Here is a 27,263-nt window from a genome sequence, read left to right as displayed (position 1 = left end):
ATTTATTTCCGATTCCGCATTTGGATGTTATATTGATTATAATAAATATTGCGCGAGTATATAGAATAAGCGCCTCCCGATAAAACGTTTGATGATACGTTTGATGTGTGTAAAACGATCGGCGAGCCAGCCGCAGTAGTACATCGACGGAAAAACCGAAGTAAAAAAAGTTGTATCCGTGGGCAGGTACTTACGCATTTCCAAAAATGTTTTAAAACATATACCTACCCAGCTGCGGTTACCTAAACGAAAACGCTGGCCTACACGTGAACAACATTACGCATCGATCGGTGTGGAGCACACAACTCCATACACGTGAAATGGATATTATATGGCCTATGGTCATAGATATTCGACGAATACAAATTAAGCGTCCTCTCCTCTACAGCGGTCCTCTCCTCTACAGCGGTCCTCTTCCTCACGGCCGGCCGTGCGCTGCAGATCCGACGCGAACTGTTGTGTGTTTCGTCTATATCCCCCCGCTGGAGGTAGGTATAGGTGTTTCGGTTACCGGCCGGGTACACCTATATTTTATAATTTGGTTACCGTCGATATCATGACGTTAAGTAACGCTATTATATTTTTGGTCCCGTAACAAATATTTTTTTTTCCGTAATATAAACGGAACGCGTTTCGAATAAATAACAATTTCTAACGACGATATTATATACTAAACCCGTTTTCGTATTCACGCGCGCCTGAGAAATAGCTATTTAGTAGTTTATAATACATTAATATTATATGGTATTATTATTATTATTATTATTATTATTATGTACAAAACGACGACTTCCACACAAGACCATACTACACATTACTTTAAAAACTTTATATATACAATATGCACATAATACGACCGTCACTGCAGCACGTCTGTATATCGGCGCGCATACAAACGTGTGGTTAATAATATTCAATTCGAATCGTATACACTGGTATTGAACAGGAAACTGGTCGGTTTTTATTAAATTCTTGTAAAAGTCGCACATTGAAACACAATGGCAGCTATATTAATAACAGTAATATATTTGTTTGCAAATAATTTCCATGTTGTACGTAGATAGCGCACTGTACATAAATAAAATTTAAAAAATAAGGTATTAATAACTATTGAAGTGAGGGCCAGTGAGGGTTTGTAATACTTGCAACCCTCCGATAATTGCTGATAGCTGGTGATAGACTCTATCACCAGCTATCAGCGGTTCCCAACCTTTTTCATTCTACGCCCCCCCCCTTGTGAATTTACTAAATTCTCATTCGCCCCCTTAAATTAGAATTTTGACGAATTATGTTTTTTTTGTGTGTGGTACAAATAAAACATACAAAATAACTATACAATATACAACTATTTACTTTTATTATTTTCATCATTTTAAGAAATGCATTATAAATAATCAACTTACGGAGTAATAATATTAAGTATAAGAAAAAAAATATTGAATATAAAAACAAAAATATTAACATAAAGTATAAATAATATCTTGGTCTATCGACTCTATCGTTAGACCTAATATATTATTGTTATCGATGCAAGATAATCTGAAAACTAATAAAGTGATTTCAATTTTACACATTGTAAAATAACATAATTATTTTCGTAATTCCATCATCATTATATCCCCCCCCTCAGAGCATACTCTAAATTCCCCCTGTGAGGGGGGAATTCCCTCCTGGTTAGGAACCGCTATGATAGAGAAACGTATAGAGTTAGTAATAAAACAATATTTTAGAATCAAAAATGTTATAACTACAAAATAATTTAAATGATGTCTTTCATCATTAAAATCAAATAGGTGAACTATTAATTGAAATAATAAATGCAATTAATATATATTTTTAAAACACAAGGATTTGTTGTTATAAACTTTTAATTCTTGATGCACATAATAATTATTACTTGTATATTTTTTGTTTGTTCACAAAAACTTAATAAGGATAAATTTTAAAGAATCGGTATACGAGTCATAAGCCTGTCTCATCCATAGTTAAAATATTATTGAATACAAGGGTTATATAATTTATACATTCATAATATGAATATAACAACATGTATTATTTTTGTTTATTTATATATTTTTTATTAGTTATTTTAGGTTATTATTTGGTTTGCTTAAAATTTTATTTTGAGTTATACGTCTGTGCTTTTGATGCATAGTGTGTAGAATCCATCTTATTTTTGTTGTAGAACATCTAATGCTCCTTTTAAATAAAGAAAAATGTTCGTTGTTTCACATCTGCCGGGCTTGATATTTCCTGATGACTTACTTATTTTATTCAAAAATATAAATATTAAAAACAAATCAATTTCAATTTAATTTTGAACTTAATTCTTTTGGAAAATTACTACATAACATACTTAAAAACTTACTTTACAAACAACGTCTACTCTGATAATTCTAGTTTATAGTGATGTTTAATGTAATAGATCCTTTGTTTTTTTCTACCTACTGCTAATGAAAATGTATTAATTCTGATATATGAATATTAATAATATACAATATATACATATATTTTTTGTAAGTCATTTAATTGTATATTAAATAATTTGTTCACATCGTTAAGATACAAAAAAATTGACCATAGGTAGTATTTGTTAATGCATTTATAATAGATATAATAATGATTTTGATGTATCATGTACGTATGGTTAGCCTTCGTATCAATAATGGTACTGAAATTATAAAATCGAATCAATATCATTTACCTACCTGTATGGCCATATAATATTATGTATTGCACATTATACAGTACCAATTAGCATAAATACACTTGGTGGGTGTTGTGTGCTTAAAAGGTTATTATAAGCAGCATTTTCCACGCGAATTCTAACCAAACCTTTCCCCGAGGGTGTTCTACATTTTGAGTGTTTTTATTATTTTTATATCCTTGTTACCATTATTATCATTATTAATATTCATAACCAGTAATGATTCATATTATGAATCTGACTTCCTTTAGGAATTCATAATTTTCAACGAATTAAAAATAAATCAAATATTTTTATATTTTTATAACTACCAATTATTATTATTATTCTCGTTAAATCAAAGAAAAATAATAACACTATTAAATCAATTATAGTTATAATTTATAACATATTAACACTTATTATAACAATTTAGATACTTAATTATGATTATAATAATATATACTATACAATGTATTATGGTATTATGGTATTATGTACCATTCACTTTTAAATTTTATTTTTCGTATATTTATATATGTTTTTATTTTTTAAACTTTATTGGGTAATTGGCATGAATCAAATAAATTATGATCTTACCAACACATATTGTACACCTGTTATAACTTAAAATAAATAATTATATTATATTCTTGTTTAAAAAAAACATAATGAAACGCTGATAATAACAAAACATGGATGACGCGATAAACCACTTTTCACATTATTATCTATAAAAATATATTTTGAAAACAGCCAGTATACAGAAAACAGTACCTTAGTACTTAAGTTCTTACACCACCCAAAGTGATCAAACTATATTTGTATGAAAAGGGAACTGTCTTAACTCGAATAATTCTGCACAGATATACAAATCTCAAAGTTTCTGCATTTTATAGTTAAGTGGCACATAGACTGCGGTGTCATGTATCCTATACGTAAGTTTGGTTAGGCTACACAGAAAACCGCAATAGCCATGTCATTAAATTAAATTGCTGTGGAAAACACGAGTGAAAACACTGAAAACTCAAAATCACTTATTACAAATCGTACGAATAAAAAAAATGTGAAAATGAATTATTAGCTAAATAGTGGTTCTTTTTACACACTCAACTAGTTCAACCAAATCGAGATCCAACATTTTCTATTTGTTTTGAAAGCTAATTTACTGTTTGCACTCGATTTACTCTTAATAGGTTGTATACATTTTAAATACAATTATTCATTAGTCTGTATTATTTTATAAACACTTATGACTTATACACTGCAATGTTGTATAATAGTTAGTACTACGTACCGCGATACACCCTGAAGGGGTAAATAAATAACAATGCACATTGGAACGTAAGTAGAGTATCGTTTTAAGCATAGTTCTTATTACGACACATTTAATTTATAAAATTTATAATAATAATAATAATAATAATAATAAATATAACAGAAACTATTAACACGAAAATATGTCAGTACGACCTATTTAATATATAGTATAATACCTAAAGTAGTTATAAATAATATAAAGCGCGCGTGTATATAATTATACTTTCATTATTCTTTTCATTGTTCCGTACCTACTGACATATCGCAGTAAATAATAAAATATAGAATATTGATATAGGGCGAATTATGTTAGGGTCACAGAGTGAATTTTAAAAATAATTTATGTAGATCTAATCGTCTGAGTTTTAAAAATAAATTATAATTTATTACAAATGTATATCATGCGTATGCGTTGCAGCTTGCTAGTCGCTTGCTTGTGCCTACACTGAATTAACAAATATTCATATATTATTATTAACATTTAGTTCCATAAATATTTCAGTTCAAAACTAAACCAAGCATGGGATCACACTGCACAAACGGTTAGTTTAGAAATGTCATCTTTAATTTGAAAAGAAAATAGCCAACCTCATATTTCATATTTTTCCGTCCTCTTTTCAGTCCAATCTCAGAATCAAACTACGCTTGTACAACGCCCGGGCCCGGACCCAAATAATAATAACCTATCCACTGGGGATCCATATGTTATAGGAAACGTACTATCATCCAAGGGCCAACTTATGCCCCCTTGCCAGGGCTTGAATACCGTGATGGCGTGATCTGACCTATATACTCATATATCTAGTATAATATTTACTCATAATATGGTATAGATACAAATCTGAGACCTTGCAAATCATCTGACAATCCACACAATCCGCAAGCTTTTCATAGTAATAGATAAATCACTCTGTATTATTACTGATGCCCCATAGTATTCAACTAAGATAACATCATATACAAAGATCTGAAAAATATGGTGACTGTCAATCACCTTTTCAAGCATCATAATAAATGCTTTCATTTATAATTCATCTCCAACGTTAACCTTTTAATAAAAATAATAATATGACCTCCTTTTCTATTCCTGGTGAGCCTCCTCCTCGCCGGCTAAAACGCTGCGACTTAAATCGATACTATTAGCGATACTAATCAATAAATACTTAAATGAGGTATTATACCAGCCAATAGGTGACTTCCTCCTCGTACCGCTCACCTCATACAATTATTTATCATCAACGATAAAGTTTACATTCTATATTATTATTGTATTCAACTAGTTCAACTAGTCTATACAAGGAAATAATTATATTCGATTCGTTATTATTGTCATTCGTATAAGAACCTACGCGTTACTTATTCGACCGTTTTCCGACCTCCGATCATACGCCGTTTTCCCTAATAATTCTAAATTAATTGGACTTTATATTACATTATCGATCCGATTCGTTTTCCGCTGCTCAGTGTGCCGCATACCATAGACGAATATTCCGTATGTGTGTACCTACTAAACACCTCTTATCCGCGTTATCTTAAGGTCAAAAACGTTACTACGAACACGCAACGCAGTCATCGCTGTGTACATATATATGTAATATACATACGCAGTACGTGATAGTATTATATTCACACAGACGTGGTAGGTAGGTATATAGAAAACACCGAGGCCTGGGGTCGTAAAACGATTTGTGCGCGCCGCAAGTCTTAACAAATTCGTCTAAAGTGAGAGGAGTATCTATATATATATATAATATATACACACATAATACTATTATACAGACCTATATCTATATACCTCCGTATGATTAACGACAAATAGAATAATATAATTATACACATTTACATAATAGCTCGAAAACTACGAGCGTGCTGTAGTGCGTGCTACTCGGAACTGGGTGGGTATGTGTGATGATGTTCGCGGCTCGGATACCTACTCGTATATCTAATATTATGAGTGTATGTGCACATATATCTCGGTACACATAATATTATGTGCACTGTAGGTGCAGCGTTTGTATATGTGAATTGTGTATTTGTGTATACCCACATTATGGGGCAATCTCACTATCTCAGAGGGCGCGAGACACCTCGTCGAGAGTCGTGTACTCATGCAAGTAGGTACACATACAGATATACAGGATGATTTTTTTTCAACTTATCCTATAACTTTTATAAATTAAAAATGTACGATTTAATAGCACCCATTGTTGCTGACCGGTCAAAATCTAATTCACAATGTCTCAGTAAGGCAAAAGTTAATTATACTTACCCATATGGCATTGCGTTGAACTGCATGACAAAATATTTAACTTAAGAACTGTAACATTATATAATACATATTCCTTGTAATGCGTTGCTGCTTCAAACCTAATTATATCAGGGTGCAAATAACTCATGTAAATGTACGTCTATGATCAATACATTTTGAAGCTGTCTGACTCTCAAGGCATTCATTGATGGCTTATATTGACATTTTTCCAGTAGTTTTTCAAGTTTCTGAGATTAGCGCTTCAAACGTGCAAATGTATTTGTTAAACAGTGAACCCCGTGCATCCCTCTCAGCCATGACCCTAAAAGAAGGGCGCAAATAAGTTCTAAATATGACACTGAATGAGACGTTTTAAGGGGTAACCCTGCACGTGCCACACAACTCCACTCACGCGAAAGTTCTAACTATAGTTAACTACTTATTCCATTTTTTTGTATCGAAATACTCCAAAAAATATTCCAGGTCTGAGTACAATATTTAAAAATGTATGTTGTCTTTCAAAAAAAGTAAAAAAGAAACATTTTTAATAAAAAACGAAAACGATAAAAACTTTAACCCAAAAAAATGTTGTCTGGTTGTAGTGACATCGAAATTGTGAAAAAATAACATTTTAAAATCTTTGATTTTTTTATAATAACGAGTGTTATTATTGTGCGATACAACATAAAATAAACGTCCTGTATGGCTGTATATATAGTATATATATTTACATTACATGTATATATTTAAGTATAGGTATAATGAATAAATGACGAATGATCGTTTCGTATAGGTGTTTATGTATACTCGCATATTTATACGTATTAATTTGCAACGAAATATACTTCCTGTAAATATTAAATTGATTATTTATTTAATATACCTACACGTACTATTTATTTAATTTTTTTTCACTTGGCTCGAAACGCTACCGCATTTCTAATAGTTGATCGATTCAAAAAAATAAAAACCGACAAAACCGGTCTTGCTAAATACCTTTCGTCAAAATACTATATTATATCCCGATGACCATAATTTATTGTATATAGGACATAAAGCGGACGGGGAGTCATTGCGGTGGCGTGCGTTGGAGGAAGCGTTTTCGATTAATAGAAAAACACATTTAAAAAAAAATATATTCGAATGCTCCGAACGAGAATTGACCCAACATATAATATATCACATAACCTGTACGGCTGTACCCCTTTAACCTACGTAACTGCTGTCGTCGTCGGTACATGTCAAACATAATATAGTACATTAGTATAGGCACACTTAAATACTCGTGACGGCAGACAACCTCCAATGCACTGGCTGACGTGTTGTTGCAATCGCCAGCTACAATGGTATATGTGTAGGGTATAGCCAATTTTTTTATAATATTCAGTTATTAGTTACCTACGACAAGATAATACCTAATGCGCTCATCATCAAAGTTTAATAGATAGGTATAGTATAATTTATAAGTGTAGTTAATTACGATATCATGTTTTTTACCATTACTTTCGTCTGTCCGTCCGACAACTTTATTGTACAATTTACTCGAATTAACACTGCGGGTCAGGTGGATCGCTGTTTCTTCTACGGAAGTAATAATTATGATTGCGAACAGAAAAAATTCCATACAATATTATGTGTATATTATTACGTGATATCATACATATTTAAATATTTATATAACATAATATATATGTATAATACTATAATGTATATACAGGGTGGCTACTACCACTTGCATCCTTTAACAATATATGTTATACTTACACTTGTTAAATATCATATTCTCAAATACTTAAACATTTTGATACCAATGACAGAATGTCCTGTTGTGATACAAACTTATTTTTTTCAAAATGAGAACAATTCTTTTTACATTTTAGATTATTAAACAGATTAATTGTTTTTAACGTTTTGATGTTTGGAAAAATAAACTTTAGCGAACAGTTTTAGAGTTATTTACTTTAAAAATTCTATACTAAGGATAATATAGGTCCATCGTCCATCATAACAGGTTTGGGACTTGGGAGATATAAGAAGCCTTGAATCTTGATAGTATGAAAAAATTATAGTAATTCATCTATTGCCACTTTATAATACGTTAAGTTATCTGAGTAATAATAACACCAAATTAATGTTTCTGTCACCTATTTTATACTTTATAAAAAAAATTACTAAAGATTATTATTCTGCAGAGTAATGAGTATAAATACATTTTATTAAGTCAATAACTACTCTTTCAAATTTTGATTAAGATACATAAGTATTGTAAAAAATCATCTGTTTAACAGTTCTCTAAAAAAAAGGTTACTGCAGATTCTTATTTGAAAAAAATTGTCTTATATCATCACATAGAAATAAACTGCCTCTAGCTGTATCACGTGACACTATACTTAAATTATATAAATAATCTAAAACCTAAGTAGCTTAAAATTTAGTCATGACTCCATTAAGTAGGAAGGCATACTTAAAAATAAAACCAGAATAAGATTTGAACAGATGCATTATACTACATTTTAAAAAATGAGGGTGATGAGTTTGATCGTTGCCCTGATGTATACTTATATATATTATACATGCGTATCAATTGTGTGCGGGCGACGCTTAGAAACACATTCTTAAAGTGTATTATAAATTATAATACTATCATTTGTTACCCCATTTGCCGGAGGGCTTGCCATATTATTTGTTTACCCGGTATAACATACGCTGCAGAATACGTGTTTTTTGACATTTCCTACGCTGCGATCGACAACTCGTTATGTATCTACTGAAACAAATCCGCATACATCGTTTATTGTATGAACCTACATAAATATATGATAAAATACTGCACCTGCAGCCGTCCGTCAAGGTCGTCTCCGTCAAGTCCTGTACACATTATAATATACGAAAACGCTGCAACATTATCTCGTGTTGTTATTCCGCGTCTCCTACCTATATATACCTATATGTTATAAACTTTTAGGCGGAAGCGTGAAAATATATAACACGCGGACGTAATTACTAGATGACTTAAACGGCCATAATATAGTGTATATGTAAAATATTGTAAATACATATAATAATAATCATAGGTAACGATTCGGATTGTCCTTGCGATATATATAGGTACCTACTTACATATATTATAAGGTACCTATTTGTATGATTCACTCGTTGTACGATATTATGCAACAGTTGTAGGTATATAGGTACAAAAATTTGAGTACCTACCGATGTACCAAGAATTAAACGAAAATGATCGATCGATCGATACAACTTTATGTCTCTACATTACTTTTTAGGAAGGCAGTATTATACTACCAGTATATAATATATTTCGGCCGATTATAACTCACGTATCCGTTGAATAAGATTTGGGGTGGTATATATATATATGTGCCTATTGTGCACCATTGGGATTATTATTGATTGACGTAGCGCGCGATCGTAGAAAGTTTCTACGCGTTAGAAGAAAAAATAATAATTTTCCGAATCCTCTTCGTGCTGCGTTATATTATTATGTAATATTCTATAGGTACTCATACTCATATATAATAAAGTGACCATATTATATTATTTTTAAACGCCGTTTACGTCGTATACCTATCATGTAGTGAGAAGAAACCATAACGCTAACGTGCTCAGCACACACGTGTGCAGTGTAGCGTATGTGTGTGTTCAGGTACATACCGTATACCGTATACACCTAAATAGTTAATGACCTTCCACGGCGAGCGCGCGCGCGCACGTAGAGTCGGTCCACTGCACCGCTGCACTGCGGTCGTTGGGCAGCAGAATAGTAATCGGATGCATTTTGCACTCGAGTGCACACGAAAATCATATTACTTTAAAGTACCAACGACAACACGCTATACAAATACAAACGTCATTATAATGATATAGCCATACAAGACGGTACCTATGTATATATATACCTGAATTATATTTTAGGTAGGTAATATATATATACTATACATACTTATATACATATAGGTAAGTGATATTGTACACCGCAGCGGACGCGTGTCCGCCTTATATATATATACACGTCCGGTAACCCAACTTCGACACGATATCGCGATCAGAAAAATTATTCAAATGCGCGCAAAAATTACGGGCGGCTGCGCGCTCTCGATATATATCGATCACTTTCACTGGTCCTGCTTTCACCCGCGCGGTTAAACGCTAACACACACGCGTACGCATATCATTACCGTGTGCCGCACACAACACCTCTGCGGGCGACGAAAATCCAAACGACAGTAATAATGATAATAATAATAATATTGTTGTTACAAGCACATGCATAACGCGACATAACAATCATAAAGCCGCAGTGGCGTAATTTGTTGATTTCTGAGGTGTTGGGAGGGATGACATTTTTGTACATTTCACCAATAACCCACCAAAAAAAACGGCTAAAAGTTGAATTGGCTATACTAAAAAAGTTTGACCTAACCCTTTAAACATGTCTTTTTTCATAACTTAAAGTATACATAGTATATACTATCATAAGAAGCCGGCTAGTCACTTCTTCAAGGTATGGTGAGACACGTTGTATATAATATAAATAATGGACAAGATCTAGATCTAACAACGATACTGATAATAATAGCGATGATAATGATAATATAATATTAATTCGAAAGAATCTTGCGAGCGGTTACCAAACGCCTGTAGACACCGAAGAATCCTCGTCGAGGATACACATTAGGAAGTATATAATATTATAATATAATTCATAACATGTTCGTCATTTACCACCGTTTTTCATCGATTTTGTCCCATATGGTAACGATTTATTAAGGTCCTTACTCCATATTCGAAGAAGAATGAGACTTTTTAAATGAATAGAATTCCCGTTACCAGTGTTTCTTGACAACCGTTTTGGAGGAGAAAAGGGAAAAGGGAGAGGGTTATCTAACGTAAGTTGCGTCCCGATAACAACATAGGTAAGTTGCGAACCATATTTCTGTCAGGTGCACGTTAATTTAGTCAAACAAAAATGCTTTGCTATTTTAGATTCTGAGCGAAGCGATGAATGTATTGATTTTACAATAATATGTGTTTTTTTTTTGTGTCTGTCATCGCCTTCTGGGACAGTAAAAATGCTTAAAGTGTCTTTAACATCATCTTTTCAGGTAAGAAATTGAATCTAGTTGGAACTTTGAAGGGGTCAGAGGTAAAAACATCCAATAATTTTCAAAAGCGTCAGGACTAACAAACAAAAAATTAAGGAAAAACAGATTTTTACGCTAAACCAGTTTTCGATTTTGTTTAAAATTAAAAATTAAAAACGTTACATTAAAATACATTTCATAATTTATTATTGATAAATAATTACGAAAAAAAACGCACGTACCTATACATCTATAATATCATTAAATTCCCATGCGTCACACTCCACTCAGATACTCCGACTGAACGATTTTTCACACGGATTATATGGCTGTTCCCCCGTGTGCATGTGCTGATGTACTGTCAAGTGGCCACTCTGACTGAAAGATTTGTCACGTACGTGTCCACCAGTATATTGTCTCTCGCGCACACGACTTTTTCCGCCATAAGTGAATTGGTTACTTGGTTCATTTGATGCCATTAATTCTACCGCAAATGTCACCGTTGTTACAAGTTTTTTCTCTCATCTTGCTAAATAATAATTATGTATATCGGTTAACGGGTTATGAAAGTTTGACTTTATTGTTTTATGTTATAACAAACACTTGTTCTTTTGGTTACTAGACTATTTTAGTATTCAGTCTACAGTAAATTTGAATTTATTGATATAAAGTTAGGTTTGTTCTACCATTTAAAGTTATACATTTTAGGACCAAAAGTTTGAATAGTAGTTAAACTATTACCACGCCTAAGGTATCTGCTTAATGGTTAATCATCACCATATAATTTGAGTTTAATGGTACCATAACAATTATATATTACATCGTTACATGACACCTATTTAAATATTATAATGTATAACTATATGAGCTTTATATTGCACACAATAATCACATCTAAATACCGTCATTGAGATATAAGTGCACGTTTCATGTATGAATATTTCACACATTATACTTCCTCGCTTAATCGCCGAGAAGTCCGTGCAGTTGAGTCGGCGGCACGTGACGAATTATTCAGCCAGATGAGTGGTCCCGGTTAGGGTAGCGTACCTCACAATACATTAATTGTTGTCGTTCGACGAGTACGACCAGTCGAGTATTCAGCAATCTAATATATTATTAACACTATGGTCTATGTTGATACTCCGAAAAAAATTACAGGATAAATAAGTGCCAATAATGCAAAAAAAATATACAGTTGATAAATTATTTCATTTATTACATTATTTATTATATCACTACCGGAATCTGACTATTTCACGAGTTGTACTACAAACACGTTGGAGCAGGCACCCTTAGCAATTTTTTTTCTTCAAACCGTTACTACCATTTTTCTATTGATAACAATATTATTTATATTATTATAATAAAATTACTATTATGGGAGAAAAAAGCGTCTTCAATACTGAAATTTGTTTACCAGTGTTATAAGCTAGTGCTCAACTCTTGACTAATTTATTGTGATACATAAATACACACATATATATAAATATGGTTTAAAACCTATGTACATTGGCATAATCCAGCACATAGTACATTTTAATGGAAGAATACAATTGAGCGTACCTATATATACTTATTCAACGCAATAATACGATTAATATGTTGCGGTATACACGCTACGAGGACGTGAAGAAAACTCGACGTCGGTGGAAAGGATGGTAAAAGCCAAGGGAACTGAATAATATTATATATTATTATATTATTGTTTGAGCACGTGAAACAACAACAAGGAGAAAAGAGAGGAACTTTGCAAAACGAAGCGGTGGCGTAGGAATCCTCTGGAGGACGTCGCGTATATATATTATGTAGAAACTTGTTGTGTTATTTTTTGAACGATTTTTCGGACACAAAATACGATACAATATTAAATTAAACACTATATATACGCGTGTATACGTCTTCGCGTGGGAAAACCAAGGACCTGTCGCCGCCCCGCGATGGGATGTACATCATATTATAATATATGTATATGATATCCGTCGTACAGCCTTGTGCATAATACGAATGTAATACGCTACTATAATAATATATTCAACGTACTTTCGGACGACGACTGCGGCACGGACGACGACGAATTTGTGCAATATGTACGATTTTATAATAAAAAGAGAATATTATTATATAAATACAATAATATATTATTATTATAGACGTATAGACCGTTTTCAGGTCAACTGAGCGGTGTATATGCGCTTAAAATATAAATTCTTGGACGAGCTCCGGCGAGCGCGATACCCGAGGACGATGACGACGACGACAACAACGAAACGACAAGTCGACAACGAAGGATCCCAGTCGCAGGCGACGAAAAATATGTAACGTATAGAAAAAAAAGTAAGTCGTATACAATCGACCGTCAAGGACGATACGTCGATGACTATACGTACAACATGTATATGCAAACGGCGTAAACGCCCTACTCAACACCCCATATACGACTACGTGAACTATACAGCAGCGACGACATTACAGCGATATATATTAATAAAATGCATTTAATCGTATCGTGTGCGCTTTACTATAAATTTGTTATTGTCTCTTTTCTTTTTTTTCTCGCAATAACAATCCGTAAAAAACGTGTATAGGCGGTGAATAAGCAAAGCTCTGCGGCGGCGGTCCCGCTGGGCGTAGTCCAGATTTTAAAAAAATCACGTATAACAATACGTGCGTATGTGTGTGTGTGTGTGTGTGTGTGTGTGTGTGTGTGTGTGTGTGTGTGTGTGTGTGTGTGTGTGTGTGTGTGTGTGTGTGTGTGTGAATGCATATACGAGCGCGTGTGAGCGTGCGCGTTGTCTCTTATTATTTTTTTTCATTTTGGATTTCGAATCTCACACGACTGGAATACTCAAGTGGGGCTGAGGTCGCGCCGGGTAGGACGTGCATATAAAACAAGAGGCGAGCACCGGCCGCTCACCAGTGCCGATCATCGCGTCACCGTCCGCGAAAGTGAACTCGATTTTATCATTTCATAATACTATTACACTATACTATAATTGTTGTATTTTTCTAAAGTGGTTTACACGTCTCCGTATCTTAATAAAACACATCTTGACCAATATTAAATTGTATTAGACGCGGTCCTCGTCAAGATGAAGATCTATCTACTCGCTTCCGTCCTGCTCATCGCCGCATACCAAGGTAACAACTGCGCGCCGGTACAAATATTATAAATAATAGAGTAAAATAATTTAATGTATACACCGAATAGTCTTAATGTGCTGTAACATCTCTCCCTATATATGAAATCCTCCGAAATAAAATGTACTGTTCGTCGTTTTATTATGTCTTAAAAATCGACGAGAATTCGATGAGATATCGACGAGAAAAAAAACTTCAAAAGTTCGAATACAATTACCGCGTCAATCGTTTGATAAAGAGTATTTACTTCGAACCGTACCGAAGTCTTGAAAAAAATCTGCTCCGCGCATCATGTAGTCCGCTCGTATATACGTATGTATATGTGACAATTACGAGTATCCTAATAATATTATACAAGCTATACGACGAGTATACTGCGATTGGTTATGTGTTTTTCGACATATTATTTTCCTCGGTTCATGTAACAATAAGGAGTTCGTTGTGTTCGTGTTCTCAAAAATCCATCGGTATATTCAACGCGACACATACGATGTGTTACATCACGAAACCCGGACACGCAGAGATCGGTGAAGCAATATAATATACGCGTATATATGGGTAAATAATACAATATAAAATAATGCGTTCGTATATTAAATTATACGTCGCGGCGGTTAATGGTGTGCCTTATACATATACGTCGCGCGTACCGCAAATTATGGCGCATTAAAATAACACTATACAGGTAACATTGTAATGTACCCGACATATTAATAATATATTGTATACGTAGTACCTGCCTATACAGTAATACAGTATCATTAATGTGTGTATCGCGCATAAGAACGGGGAAGAGTGAAAGAAAAAGAAAAAAATTTCAGTCCGACTGGTGGCTATAATACCTATATATAATACCATGTTTGTGGTCTGCCGGCGGTGTGGGAAAAGTGAAATTTTGACAAGTTTCTTCCTCCTATGCCTCGTTATATATATATAGGTACGTATAGAAAATTCCGTTACCCGCGCGAAACGTATTTCCACACACGCGTAACGCGCACACAAACAACCCGTCTGTAACGTACAGAAAATGACGGATTGATTAAGTAAATGTGTATAAAGATTAAAAAGATAAGTACGTGTCATAGATTTTTATATTTTTTGCAGTAGGAATGTTTGAAACATTTTCCTAATTCTGAACTACATGCATACTCCGTGTATTCAGAATTTCCTCAATCGAATGCCAATTTTTATTTTTGCTCACACCCCCTTCTTATAACTGAAAATTGTTGATAGTAAAAGTTAATTTCATTCATTTCACAACTTGATAAGAAAATCAAATTCAACAATGAAAAATTTATCATAAACGCATGTTGCCCATTTCAAAAAGGTGACGTAGAGGGCAAACGTTTCATCTCACTCTACTCAGCGAGGCCCATAAAAACTTATTTGCCAATAGTGCATGCTTTTTTTCCACCCGGGGTAGTTATAAATTATAATAATATGTGACTGCACATATATGTGGCGCACTTACGGTCTTACGTCCATCTGTATTCTGTATAGATCGCATGAACAGGTCATCAGACGCCGTTCGCTTCCCATGCACGTAAAATATAATGTAATATTGTAATAACAAACAGACGAGCCATTAAAATCAAGAAAATAATAAGCAAATAAATAGCTCTCGGGGTGCGGTCGGACGAGAGTGAGCACGTACCTGCTATAATAGGTTTATACGCGTGTGACCGGTGGAAAAATGACGATGGAAGATACGATAATTAAAAGTGGCCACATCAAACGAGGGCCCGTGTAGACGTTCAGTGACTTGTGTGTAATGTTTGTGAGGTAACCTCCAGGCGTGATGAAGACGCGGGGTGGCAGTGAGAGGGAGAGATTTAAGACTTATAAACACGCGTATTCCTACTCGATTTTCATGAACCGGAAGACTTGGTGTGTGTTGTGTGTGTGTTACATAATTGCCTAGACGTTTTCGAACCCAAAGACGGAGGAAACGTAACGCCGCTGCCTAACCCTTTTTTCTCTCTCTCGGTCACTCTCTCTCTCTTCTCTCTTCTCTCTCTCTCTCTCTCTCTCTCTCTCTTACTCTTCTCATTTCTATCTACTTATACACCGACTGCAATGGCACGGCCACTCACCTCTAGCGACGACGGCCACTCCAAAATGTGACGGCGTCTAATGAATAATGGATCGCCGATAATAATAATATTAAAACGAGTCGAGACACGATCGGTGAGCTCACGGAAAACGCGCATATATTATCAATTACGCAACATAATACCGCTCGCACGCTGCAGTATACATATTATGGTATACCTATTGATATACCTATATAGGAATAATACTAATAACAGTAATAACTAATAAGCATATAATAACGCGTACACCGAGATAAAGAGTTTTGTCAACTTTTAGGCACGCCCAAGGACGGCGATAACCTATATTTTTTTATAATAAGTGTGTTTTGTGTGTGTTGTGTGTATGTGTGTGTGTGTGTGTGTATTGTGTTATGCAGACAAATAAATATATATTATACGACATAACACAGTGGCTGTATGATATAATAATAATATAATAATATAATTCCGTTTTCTCTGCCGAAGAATGTCGTATGTAACGAGATTATGCAGCGCGCGCGTGCGTTTGATATTATTATTATTATATATTCGCACCCATTGCCTAGGACCATAAAAACGAGTTCGCTTTCTATAATTGACGATGGCGATGCAGCCGTATTTGCTTGGGCTTGGTCCGACCACAGTCCGGTTTTCGTCTTCCTGTAATACTTCCATCCGCGTCGTATCATATGATATAACAATATATAATTTTATAAAATATTTTATTATTATAATATTGTCGGACGGTCACAAATTGCAAATTGGTAATACATTCGCACTCTACAAACGCATTTGTTGACTAATGTCTAATACTGCTATTAACTACTACCAACTAGGTACTAAGCACTCGGGGCAAGGGTCTTGTGCTTACGTATAGTTTATACGTTTACGCAATGCACGACGAGGGCGATCGATAGTCGGAGATCCATAAACGCGCGTGGTTGCAACACTTCGCAGACACATCACAATATATTGAATATATTATTAATTATAATATAATGTACACAGAGAAAAAGAGAGAGAGAGATTGTGTATCTGTCGTTTTTTATTATTAATAAATTGTCCTTCTTCGGTTTCGTGCGTAACACAGGTGACCTATACTGCAGAAACTATACATTATTACATATAACAAACTAAAATAACGAGCTGGAGTGTGGAAATAAAAACAAATTCGCCTATACGGCTAAAACCGGCTGCGATCTTCATCTGATCCGCCGGCGGGACACCGCGTGCGTGACCCACACGAGTGATCGCCGACACCGCCGGTCGTACCTATATAGTCAAAACCGGATACAACTACGTATATTACATATTATTATTATTATATAGCGCGCACGTATTAATATATTATTATTACCTATATACGACGTATGTCATAATAATAATTATCATCATCATTTTTGACCCAGAAACCCGGGGCGAGTTCCATTCCCGGTGTTTCGCAATCGCCGGTGGTTACAGAATATCTACCGCTACAATGCGGACACCATAAAAAAAGTACTTATATAAAATACGCATTTATTGTACTTACGTAGGTATACATCCGTCGCAATATAATGTACGGACGCGTTACGCGTACAAACTCGTAGGCGGGCTAGGGTAGTGCGACAATTGTTTTCGTACACCATTGTATGCACACGCCAACGGACACGTTCAACTAAAATATAATATAACGACGGAGCATAGATATGGGGAGAAGCGAGATGGAAAAAAAGCTGCAGAATCATACTCGCGATCATACCCGGCTAAAGGTCATCAAGCGATAGAATCCCACGACTCCGGAGGCGACTACAATTGTATAGGTACGCGTTTTCTGTATACATCGCGATACGCTGCAATGGTCCGGCCCCGGCGTATGTGTTATTATTATTATTAAATACAATACGCGTATTTTAATAACTCGTGTGAGGAGGCCCGTGCACTTGTGTGAGAGCTCAAAAATATTATAATTACATAACGTCGTCGGCGGCGGTGGCTACCATGTTTTGAATACCTCCGCCGCTACCGCCGCCGTCTTCGCGACGCGTTGCATAAGACGACCGGACACAATGGGGCGCGCCCCAAGGTCCTGGGAAATAACTATATAATAATAATAGTAAAGTAATAGTAATAGTACCTATAACAAGCGCCGCGGTATGTTTATTAACATCATAATTGTCGTCATCGTTATCGTCATCGACCACCGTCGTCGTGCCTATATAATATATATATATACCTATATAGTAATATATAATTATTATACTTGATAAATAATAATACGCTCTTCGTATTTATATGCGCAGTTCAAGGCCAGAGAGAAGAGTTCAAGTGCCCAGACGACTACGGATTCTACCCGCACAGCATATCGTGCGACAAGTACTGGAAGTGCGACAACAATGTGGCTGAGCTAAAGACTTGCGGTAACGGTCTGGCGTTCGACGACACCGACCCCAAATACCTGAAAGAGAACTGTGATTACTTGCACAACGTTGACTGCGGCGCCAGATCACAATTGGGTAAGAATCGGTTGACAATTTTACAACAATTGCAAAGTATTGACTTCCACAAAGTTTTCTGCGACTATAAGTTTGCATTTTTTGATATATATATTATCTTTTCTTTTTTCCTTTACTTACATAAGACATAACTTAATATACTACTATCAATGAGTTTCCATCTCGATAACTACGCTTTTCCACCTGTATCTATAATATCTTCAACTGCTTCTCCAAAATGTTCGATTCCCAAACTTCATAAGCGTTCTTCCATTATATCAATTCATATTTTCCTTGGTTGGACTCTAGGTCTTCTTCATTTGCTTTCTATTCTATTGTCACAGCCTTACTGTTTCATATATTTTCCTCTCCTTTACTCCTCGAATGAAGCCAATTACAAGTGCTATAGCTTGTAAATGAATGTATGGTTTATATATATATATAAGATATAACAATAATTATTATATTATATTACCTCGTTTCTTGACAATAACTCGCTTAATTTACGCGCTGCAGAACCTGCCGTCGGTGGACCCCACTGCCCAAGATTATACGGAATCTTCCCGGACGATGTCAAGTGCGACACTTTCTGGAACTGTTGGGGAGGAGAGGCTAGCAGATACCAATGTTCTCCGGGTCTGGCTTACGACCGCGAATCCAGGGTGTGCATGTGGGCCGACCAAGTACCGGAATGCAAAGTCGAAGGTTAGTATATTATATACTAGGTACACTATACAGTGTATATTATATAGTATTTTGGTCAAGCGCGTACAAATAAATTATACGCAATAACGATATGAATTTTGCAATCAAGTGGATATCGATTTAAATAACGGAGTGTTTATTTTTTTTCGTGGTCCACCGTAGAAGTAGCAAACGGTTTCAGCTGCCCGGCCGCCGGTGAATTATTGGCTTCCGTTGGATCTTTCAGTAGACACGCTCACCCAGATGACTGCAGGAATTACTACATTTGCATGGAAGGCACACCCAGAGAATACGGTTGCCCGATCGGCACAGTTTTCAAAATCGGAGATTCCGAAGGTAGCGGAAGCTGTGAGAACCCCGAAGACGTTCCCGGATGGTATGCAAACACTATATTTTTATTTTAGTTTTTATCCATTAAGTATTTCGAAGCGTGTACTCACTACTCACTCTCTGCAATGTGGGTAATAGTCGTGAATTAATATGAACGAATGTAACACTAATTACGTTTGTAATACATACATCCCATAGTAGATATACTGCAGAGTGATTTATATTCAAACACAATGATCCCTATTTCCGACTATTTTCAGTAGTAGCAGTAGTAGTCGTTTACTGCAAATGAAAATTTTATGATTTGTCTTGTATTGATAGTTTTCATTTCGTACGGTTCTACGCTACGATATATTTCTAAAATATTTTCCCTATAAATCTGCATTAACAGTTTTACGATCGCGTAATGTAATAATATGCAGAAATATAGAGCACAGATTTTACATTTTGCTCAGATGTTTATTAAATACTTGATATCCATAACAAACCATTAGCGATTAGAACAAGATCAATTTATCTTACGGAGTCTATTTATTAAGTTACAACTTGAATCTCCAGCACATAAACGCATTAACGTGTGCATGTGATCATCTGATAAATGAATTTTTCGGTTAGTTCTGCGATGCCGATTTGTCATTATTATAACCACCTAAAACCCGTAGACCGGATAAAGCCCCGATATAAATCGTAAGGCCTTTCCCAAAAGAGTTTGTGAGTACGCGTGAAAAAATTACTTATAAACATATTATATACCTACGATTAACATCTCGGCGTGCATGATGTGGCTGCATGCGGTCTTCAAACCGTTATCGTCGTGAGGGTTGAAGCGTGGTGAAAACCGAAAACGCACTAGTGCATGGGCCAAGCGACGGACGAGGGTACTTCTCGGACGGTTTCTTCTGTATAGTACACATACGGATAGATATAAGCCGTTATTTTACTCTTTCGATTCGTTTAAGTCTCCGAAATGCAGATATCGCAGTTACTATACTCTGCGTATGCCGTGTACACACAAATTATATTATATTATTATTATTATTATTATTATGCCCATTAAGTTGGTACGGAAAATATCGGCTATACAAAGGTGCCACCCGAGTGTTTAGTATAATAGTATAATTTATATTATCCCATCGTTTAATATTTTAATGTGTATTCTTTCTTTCTTTTTTTCCTCTTGCGAAAGCGCTTTTACGAAAACAAACAGTATACAACAATTAACAATTATAGTATACAGGTACAAACGTGTGTAGGTACGAAATTATAAACCACCGCAGCAGAGAGAGGCATATATATATAATATATAATCATTATCGCGATAGTCGAGTATGAAAACGCTTTTTAGTGCGGTGTATACCTACTAATTGTTATACATAGATAGTTTCACGGGCCAAGAGCTGCGTTCCAGACGCACCGGTGAGAACCAAATATCACCACCGTAATCTCCGCTCCACAAGATGTTAGATATGTATAACACGTCGTTTCAATAATGATATATAATATAATATAATAAACACGCACACAACACATACAGCATAACTATATAACGACCGGGTGAGTGCGTGCATAACGATATATAGGTATAGGTTATAATCGTACAAATCCCTGTATAAATATACGTGTGTGTGTATGCGTGTGTGTGGGTATACGCGTGTGTATAAACTGCGTGGTGTGCGCCTACGACGTACATTATATATATATACATAGGTGCACAGACGTGTCTATACAAATACAATTATATATTATATCGTCCGAAATCGTAAAAAAATGTAAATGTGTATTTGAACCACACAAAAAGTGAAAGCGATACTATGCTTCTATAATTCTATATATTATACTACACGGACCACTGTACATATAGATATATATAAGATATAACAGCCAACAGTATACAAATATTTGTTGTCCCGCTTACCTACCGATTTTAACCCGCGGCGGGTCTGGTCTCGTATGCAACGTATACATATTATAATCTATAATAACAATAATTCAACGATTTTACGACCGCGTGATATTCAAATTTAAAATACTACGCGATAATTGATTGCGATCCAAATGAAAAAAAAATGACGCCATACCGAGGAGTAGGAAAATCGTCTGTTCTAGGTTTGTACTCTAATGTGTACCTACCGCCTTACATCTTAAGGTAAAAAATTTAATTTAAATACCTGCAGAATGAATGCCTCTGAACGATGTGTATATTATGTTGCACGCGCCGCGTGTCTCGGCCATCTTTCCGGTGATGCAGGTTTATCGCCCAGGGCTAGATTTTTTATGTGGTTATAATGAAATTTCTCACAAATTCCGTTTCATATTTGGCCCGAGTTCAACTGCAGTCGTGCAGTGCTCAACACCTAACCCACTGCAATTTTTGTTTGATATGAAATTCAATAACGTATATTAACATAATAATATATACGTGAAATTACATAATATAAAGTATACCCAAGTTCCGAAGCGATGTCGCATATTATATCCGCGGCCGTTCTTGACGACGCGGCGGCGGTCCTCAGGACCAAAACCTGTTAAATCAATAATTATTGTTGTTGCAATTGACATTTCGACATTTATTTTTTCAATTCTCACAACCGACAGCCTCCCCGCTCACCTACCTTGGAATCATATAATCAATGACGCCGTGTACCTATGTATATTTATATTCGTATCACAGATTTAATGTTTTTCTTGATATCGTGCGGAATTTCCTGTCTCCGCCGCATCCTTCAGGTTTTTTTTGACTATTCGCAAGACACGCACACAAAATGTAATATGCATGCCCTATGATATTATACACGTAAATGTTTATGTGTACGTAAAATATAAGTACATACCTAGGTTGACTTTTGTATAGGTAGTGAATAGTGATACTTTATACATTTAGTAATATACATTGGCATAATATTAATATAAACGACTCGGCGACGACCGTGAACGGGGTAAAAAAAAATCAAAACCAACCTACCTATATGTGTACGCAGTGAGGACTACTACGGCGACTTGGACCTGAAGGCGATCAGGAAGAGCGAACTGTTGTCCGGGCTGGACAACAAATCCAAGCAATCGTCGTCGGCTGAATCCAAGTCAGCACCCGCGGCACCCAAGCCACAACCCCAAAGGCAACAACAACAATCTAACAGGCCACAACCCCAACAACAGCAGTCCAGCAGACCACAACCCCAACAACTCCCGGTCTCCTCGCAGTCATCCAAAGACTACGAAGATGCTTAGACGAGAAGACAACGGCGGCGGTGTAACTCGCCCTCGGTGAAGGACACACACACACACTTACACACAAACACGCTTTTGAAAGTTTTTTTGTATAACTTACGGTTTTTGAATTGCGTGAGCACCGTATTTGCTCTTTCTCCCCCTACCCCTCTACTGTATACTACCCCTGTCCGACACATATAAATATAAAACAATTTGTATGTGAAGAGGATTTATACACAGGTGCTCACACAATTTAATACGTTTTTTTTTTAATTATTATTATACCTATTATTATTTTGTTTCCTTTTTTTATACGCTTTTTTTTTTTAATCAACGTCGTATTCGAATTTGATCGATTTTCCGTCCGATCCCCTATGTAATTTATCCCTGTTCCGTGATTATTTTCGAAACAGTTACGATAAAAATATATAATACTGCAGGCACATTAATGCGACGAACGGTATTAGCTGCAGCCGCAATTTACTGTTTTTACTACTGTGTTAAGTGCACCTCCATCACTAGTACACACACGTTTTTGTTTGTATAATTATTTTCGTATTTAAGCGCAAAAATCAAAAAAAAAAACTTTTAAATTACCCGAATGTTCATTCACGACACAATCAATACAATATGTGCATTTATTATATACTTCGCACATGTATTAAAATCCCAACCGCAATAGGTGAATCCGCAATGTCGCATTCACTATATATATTGCATTTTTCAAATATCTATGTATAAAATAATTAAATCAATTTATATAATGAACTATATAAAAAATATTTTGTACAAATTACGCTTTTTAATTTTACAATGTGTACTTATCTTTATAATAATTATGTTTTTTATTATTGTAAGTTTATTAATAATTCATCATTTTATTATGATTACCTAGATTAAAAACATAGTTATTATATTAAATATATTAATATATATACATATATATATATATTTGAATACATACATTTTTATATTGTTCATCGCTCATCGCTACCCTCGTCATAATAATTATTCCATCGCAATAAAATAGAACTCGTCCCAAAGTTTCCCATACCTAACTAATTACGTCTATAAAAATGTTAAAACGCTTCGAATGCTGAAGGACAATACTATATTCATAAACAGCAAGTGAAACGTTAAAACGTACTGTAAAAACTACAGAATATTATGTTCATAAAATAACATTATATAAATACTTATTAACATAACATAAATATTATTTACCTACAGGTTACACGTATCTTGCATGCGGCTAACACTAGCGCTTTTTTCATATCTACCTACTTATACAAGTATCCGACTATGGACATTTGTAGCTTTCAATTTTCGTTCTTCGCAAAATGATTTTTAAAAACTTAAGACTTTTCAGTTTCCAGAAAATTGTTTAAAATATCCATCAACTCATTGTTGAAGTTATAAAGCTCTTAATTATATGAGCTTAGCATAAACTTGTGAATTCTGAAATTAGTATTTCCTATTTCCTATATTGTTATAATTCACGTTTGTCATTATATTTATAAACACACCTCTGTCTGGAACTCCAGATTGTATTAACCTACAGTGAGTGGTGTTTTGAGGAGTAAACCGACCACGAAAGGGGGACGTGGGTACGGCGTGTACCAATATTAAAAAAATATTGGCCCCAATTATAGTAATTGGCTTATACCTACCCTGTAAAAATAACAGACATGCGGGTATACCTTAAAAGATTTAAAATTTAAGTAATCTGTATTTTGTATTAGGTACCTATTATTATTTACTATCATATGACATCTATCAACTATTTATAAGTTGAAATTGCGTAACAAATAATTAAGTTTGATAATTACCAGTTACCACGTATAACATATTGCTAATCATGTTTCGTGAAGGCGCATTCACAGCTATGTCGAGTGATCAAATCACCAATCGCATTTTGTAGTAGGACGTTACTTTTTTAGCACCGTGTAGGTAATACCCAAATTGCAACCCAGTACACAAAAAATTTACTACAGCTCAACTTTTAAACCAATAAAGTGACCGATTGTAACCGTAAAGTTCCACCACCTCGCACGACACGACACACTACGACGTAACTGTGAATCCGGATTGACCGTGATTATTGCAATATGCTTTTTATTAAATGTTTAAGTTGCCGCCATAGTAATAAGAATTTCCAAGAGAATTATCAAGTTAAATCGGAGCTGTGAAATAGTTTTAAAAATAGTTTAAATAAATGTACCACTTTTTGGAGGGTTTAATACTTGAATCAGATCAGTTTTGGGCTTATACAATTTTAAAACCACAATATTAATTGCATATTTAAATCGTTACCTTAAATTAGCAATTATCGAATAGTACCAACCTTACAGTTATACAAGTTTTTACGAAAACACCACTGATTACATTTCATATATAATAACAACAATCTATTCTGTACTGACCGTATTGTGATTGAACAAGTTAAAATAAACTAAAGTTACTATATAAGTACCAACCTATACGGCTACACAACTAATATCTTAACCAAATTGTCCGAATCTGGTTGATCTCGAAAAGAAGCATTAAAACAATATGTGTTGAGTATCGCAAAACAGTGCAACTTGAGCAGTTGAGCGTAAACACGTGAGATAAATATAATACTTACATATTGGATATTATACAAAAATAATCATTGCGATCATAACCCATCAATGAAATTCCTCAGAAATAAATTGATTTAAAAGACAATACCGTTTAGACACAATAATTAAGGTGATTGGATACCAGTAAAAAAAAAACAATTTTATGCGACGGGAACAATAATTTAAATTCAGTCGGAAACAGCGGATACCTACAAAATTGGATTAACACACCCACCCTAAGACGATTTCACACACAATCGCAGCTGTTATGTGATGTACATCAATATGAAATGTTGCATTTTTATTAATTGTCTATTATAATGAATACCCTTATAATGGATACCCACCGTGTTCGGGTTCAGTTATAGCGAGGTTATATTATAATGTGATTCATGGTCTTAAAAATTACCGTATGATAGGTATTAGGTAGGTAGTAGGTACCTAATAAACGAACGGACACATATACGCGACCAGTAATCCTAACGGAAGTTTTGAGTATAGCTCTACTAGGACGACGGTATTATAATAATTATAATATACACTTACGAGAACATAACTATGCATGAGGAAGTCGTCTATCACAGCATGTACACAATAAATTTAGTTAAGTTTAAGTAATTGTGTTGCTGCTTTAGTTCTTTGGTCAAGTAGAACAAATCTATTACCAGTATAATGAAATCTTAAAAATATACAGACGCACGATGCTGCGTTAACACAAACCTAACATAGAATAAAAAAAATAAGTATGAAATATTAACACATTAATAATTTATTTAAGTATTGTTTTAATACGATCGTTTTTAACTCAATTTAAAGTTAACAAATTATTAAGCCAAAAGATAAATATTATGAATATTATGGTTGTTTAACATTTCAATATTTATTTTACGTTTATAGTGAAGACTACTACGGAGATGTTGACCTCAAAGCACTGCGAAAAATTGGATACAGACGTTGATTGTGAGATGCACAATTCCTCAACCTGAACCAAAGATATTTCATACAACGGAAGCCAAATAAAAATGGACATTGATTAAAATACCAAACATGTCGTTATTATGTAAAAATACATATAATACATACATACATGAGCTTGCCAAAAAATAAATGCTTTTTTTATATATTTGTATTATATTGTTTTGATCAAATAACATAATTTCTTAACTTTATACAAAATATCATTCTGAAACAATAATATTTATATATCATGACTAGAATGTAATATATATAAATATATATATATAGGTTATATATTGCTTATATTATATAATGTTTAAATTTGCATAGAAATAATGTAAGCTAAAATATTTAACTATAAAACTTGGTACACAATGAAGCAAAAGAAAATGTTTAAAAAATCACAGTAAGATAC

General features: G+C 34.4%; 1 protein-coding gene across 2 annotated transcripts; it reads left to right on the top strand.

Moving 5' to 3' along the window:
- The first annotated feature begins 14,248 nt into the window (after positions 1-14,248).
- LOC111031425 (protein obstructor-E) lies at positions 14,249-26,881 on the top strand. Of its 2 annotated transcripts, none has more exons than XM_022311347.1 (5): positions 14,249-14,497; positions 18,852-19,064; positions 19,560-19,748; positions 19,911-20,124; positions 26,789-26,881. In XM_022311347.1, exons 1-5 carry the CDS (start codon positions 14,449-14,451, stop codon positions 26,847-26,849), a joined length of 726 nt encoding a protein of 241 aa, XP_022167039.1. In that variant the 5' UTR covers positions 14,249-14,448; the 3' UTR covers positions 26,850-26,881. The 2 variants fall into 2 exon arrangements, with proteins under 2 accessions (XP_022167039.1, XP_022167038.1); XM_022311346.1 differs by lacking the exon at positions 26,789-26,881 and adding an exon at positions 23,057-23,956 and having other exon boundaries at positions 14,250-14,497.
- The last annotated feature ends 382 nt before the right edge of the window (positions 26,882-27,263 follow it).

The sequence above is a fragment of the Myzus persicae genome, unplaced genomic scaffold (assembly GCF_001856785.1).
Source record: "Myzus persicae strain clone G006 unplaced genomic scaffold, MPER_G0061.0, whole genome shotgun sequence".
NCBI lineage: Eukaryota > Metazoa > Arthropoda > Insecta > Hemiptera > Aphididae > Myzus > Myzus persicae.
Note: the sequence above shows the minus strand (reverse complement) of the source record. Positions and strands in the feature narration are given on the sequence as shown.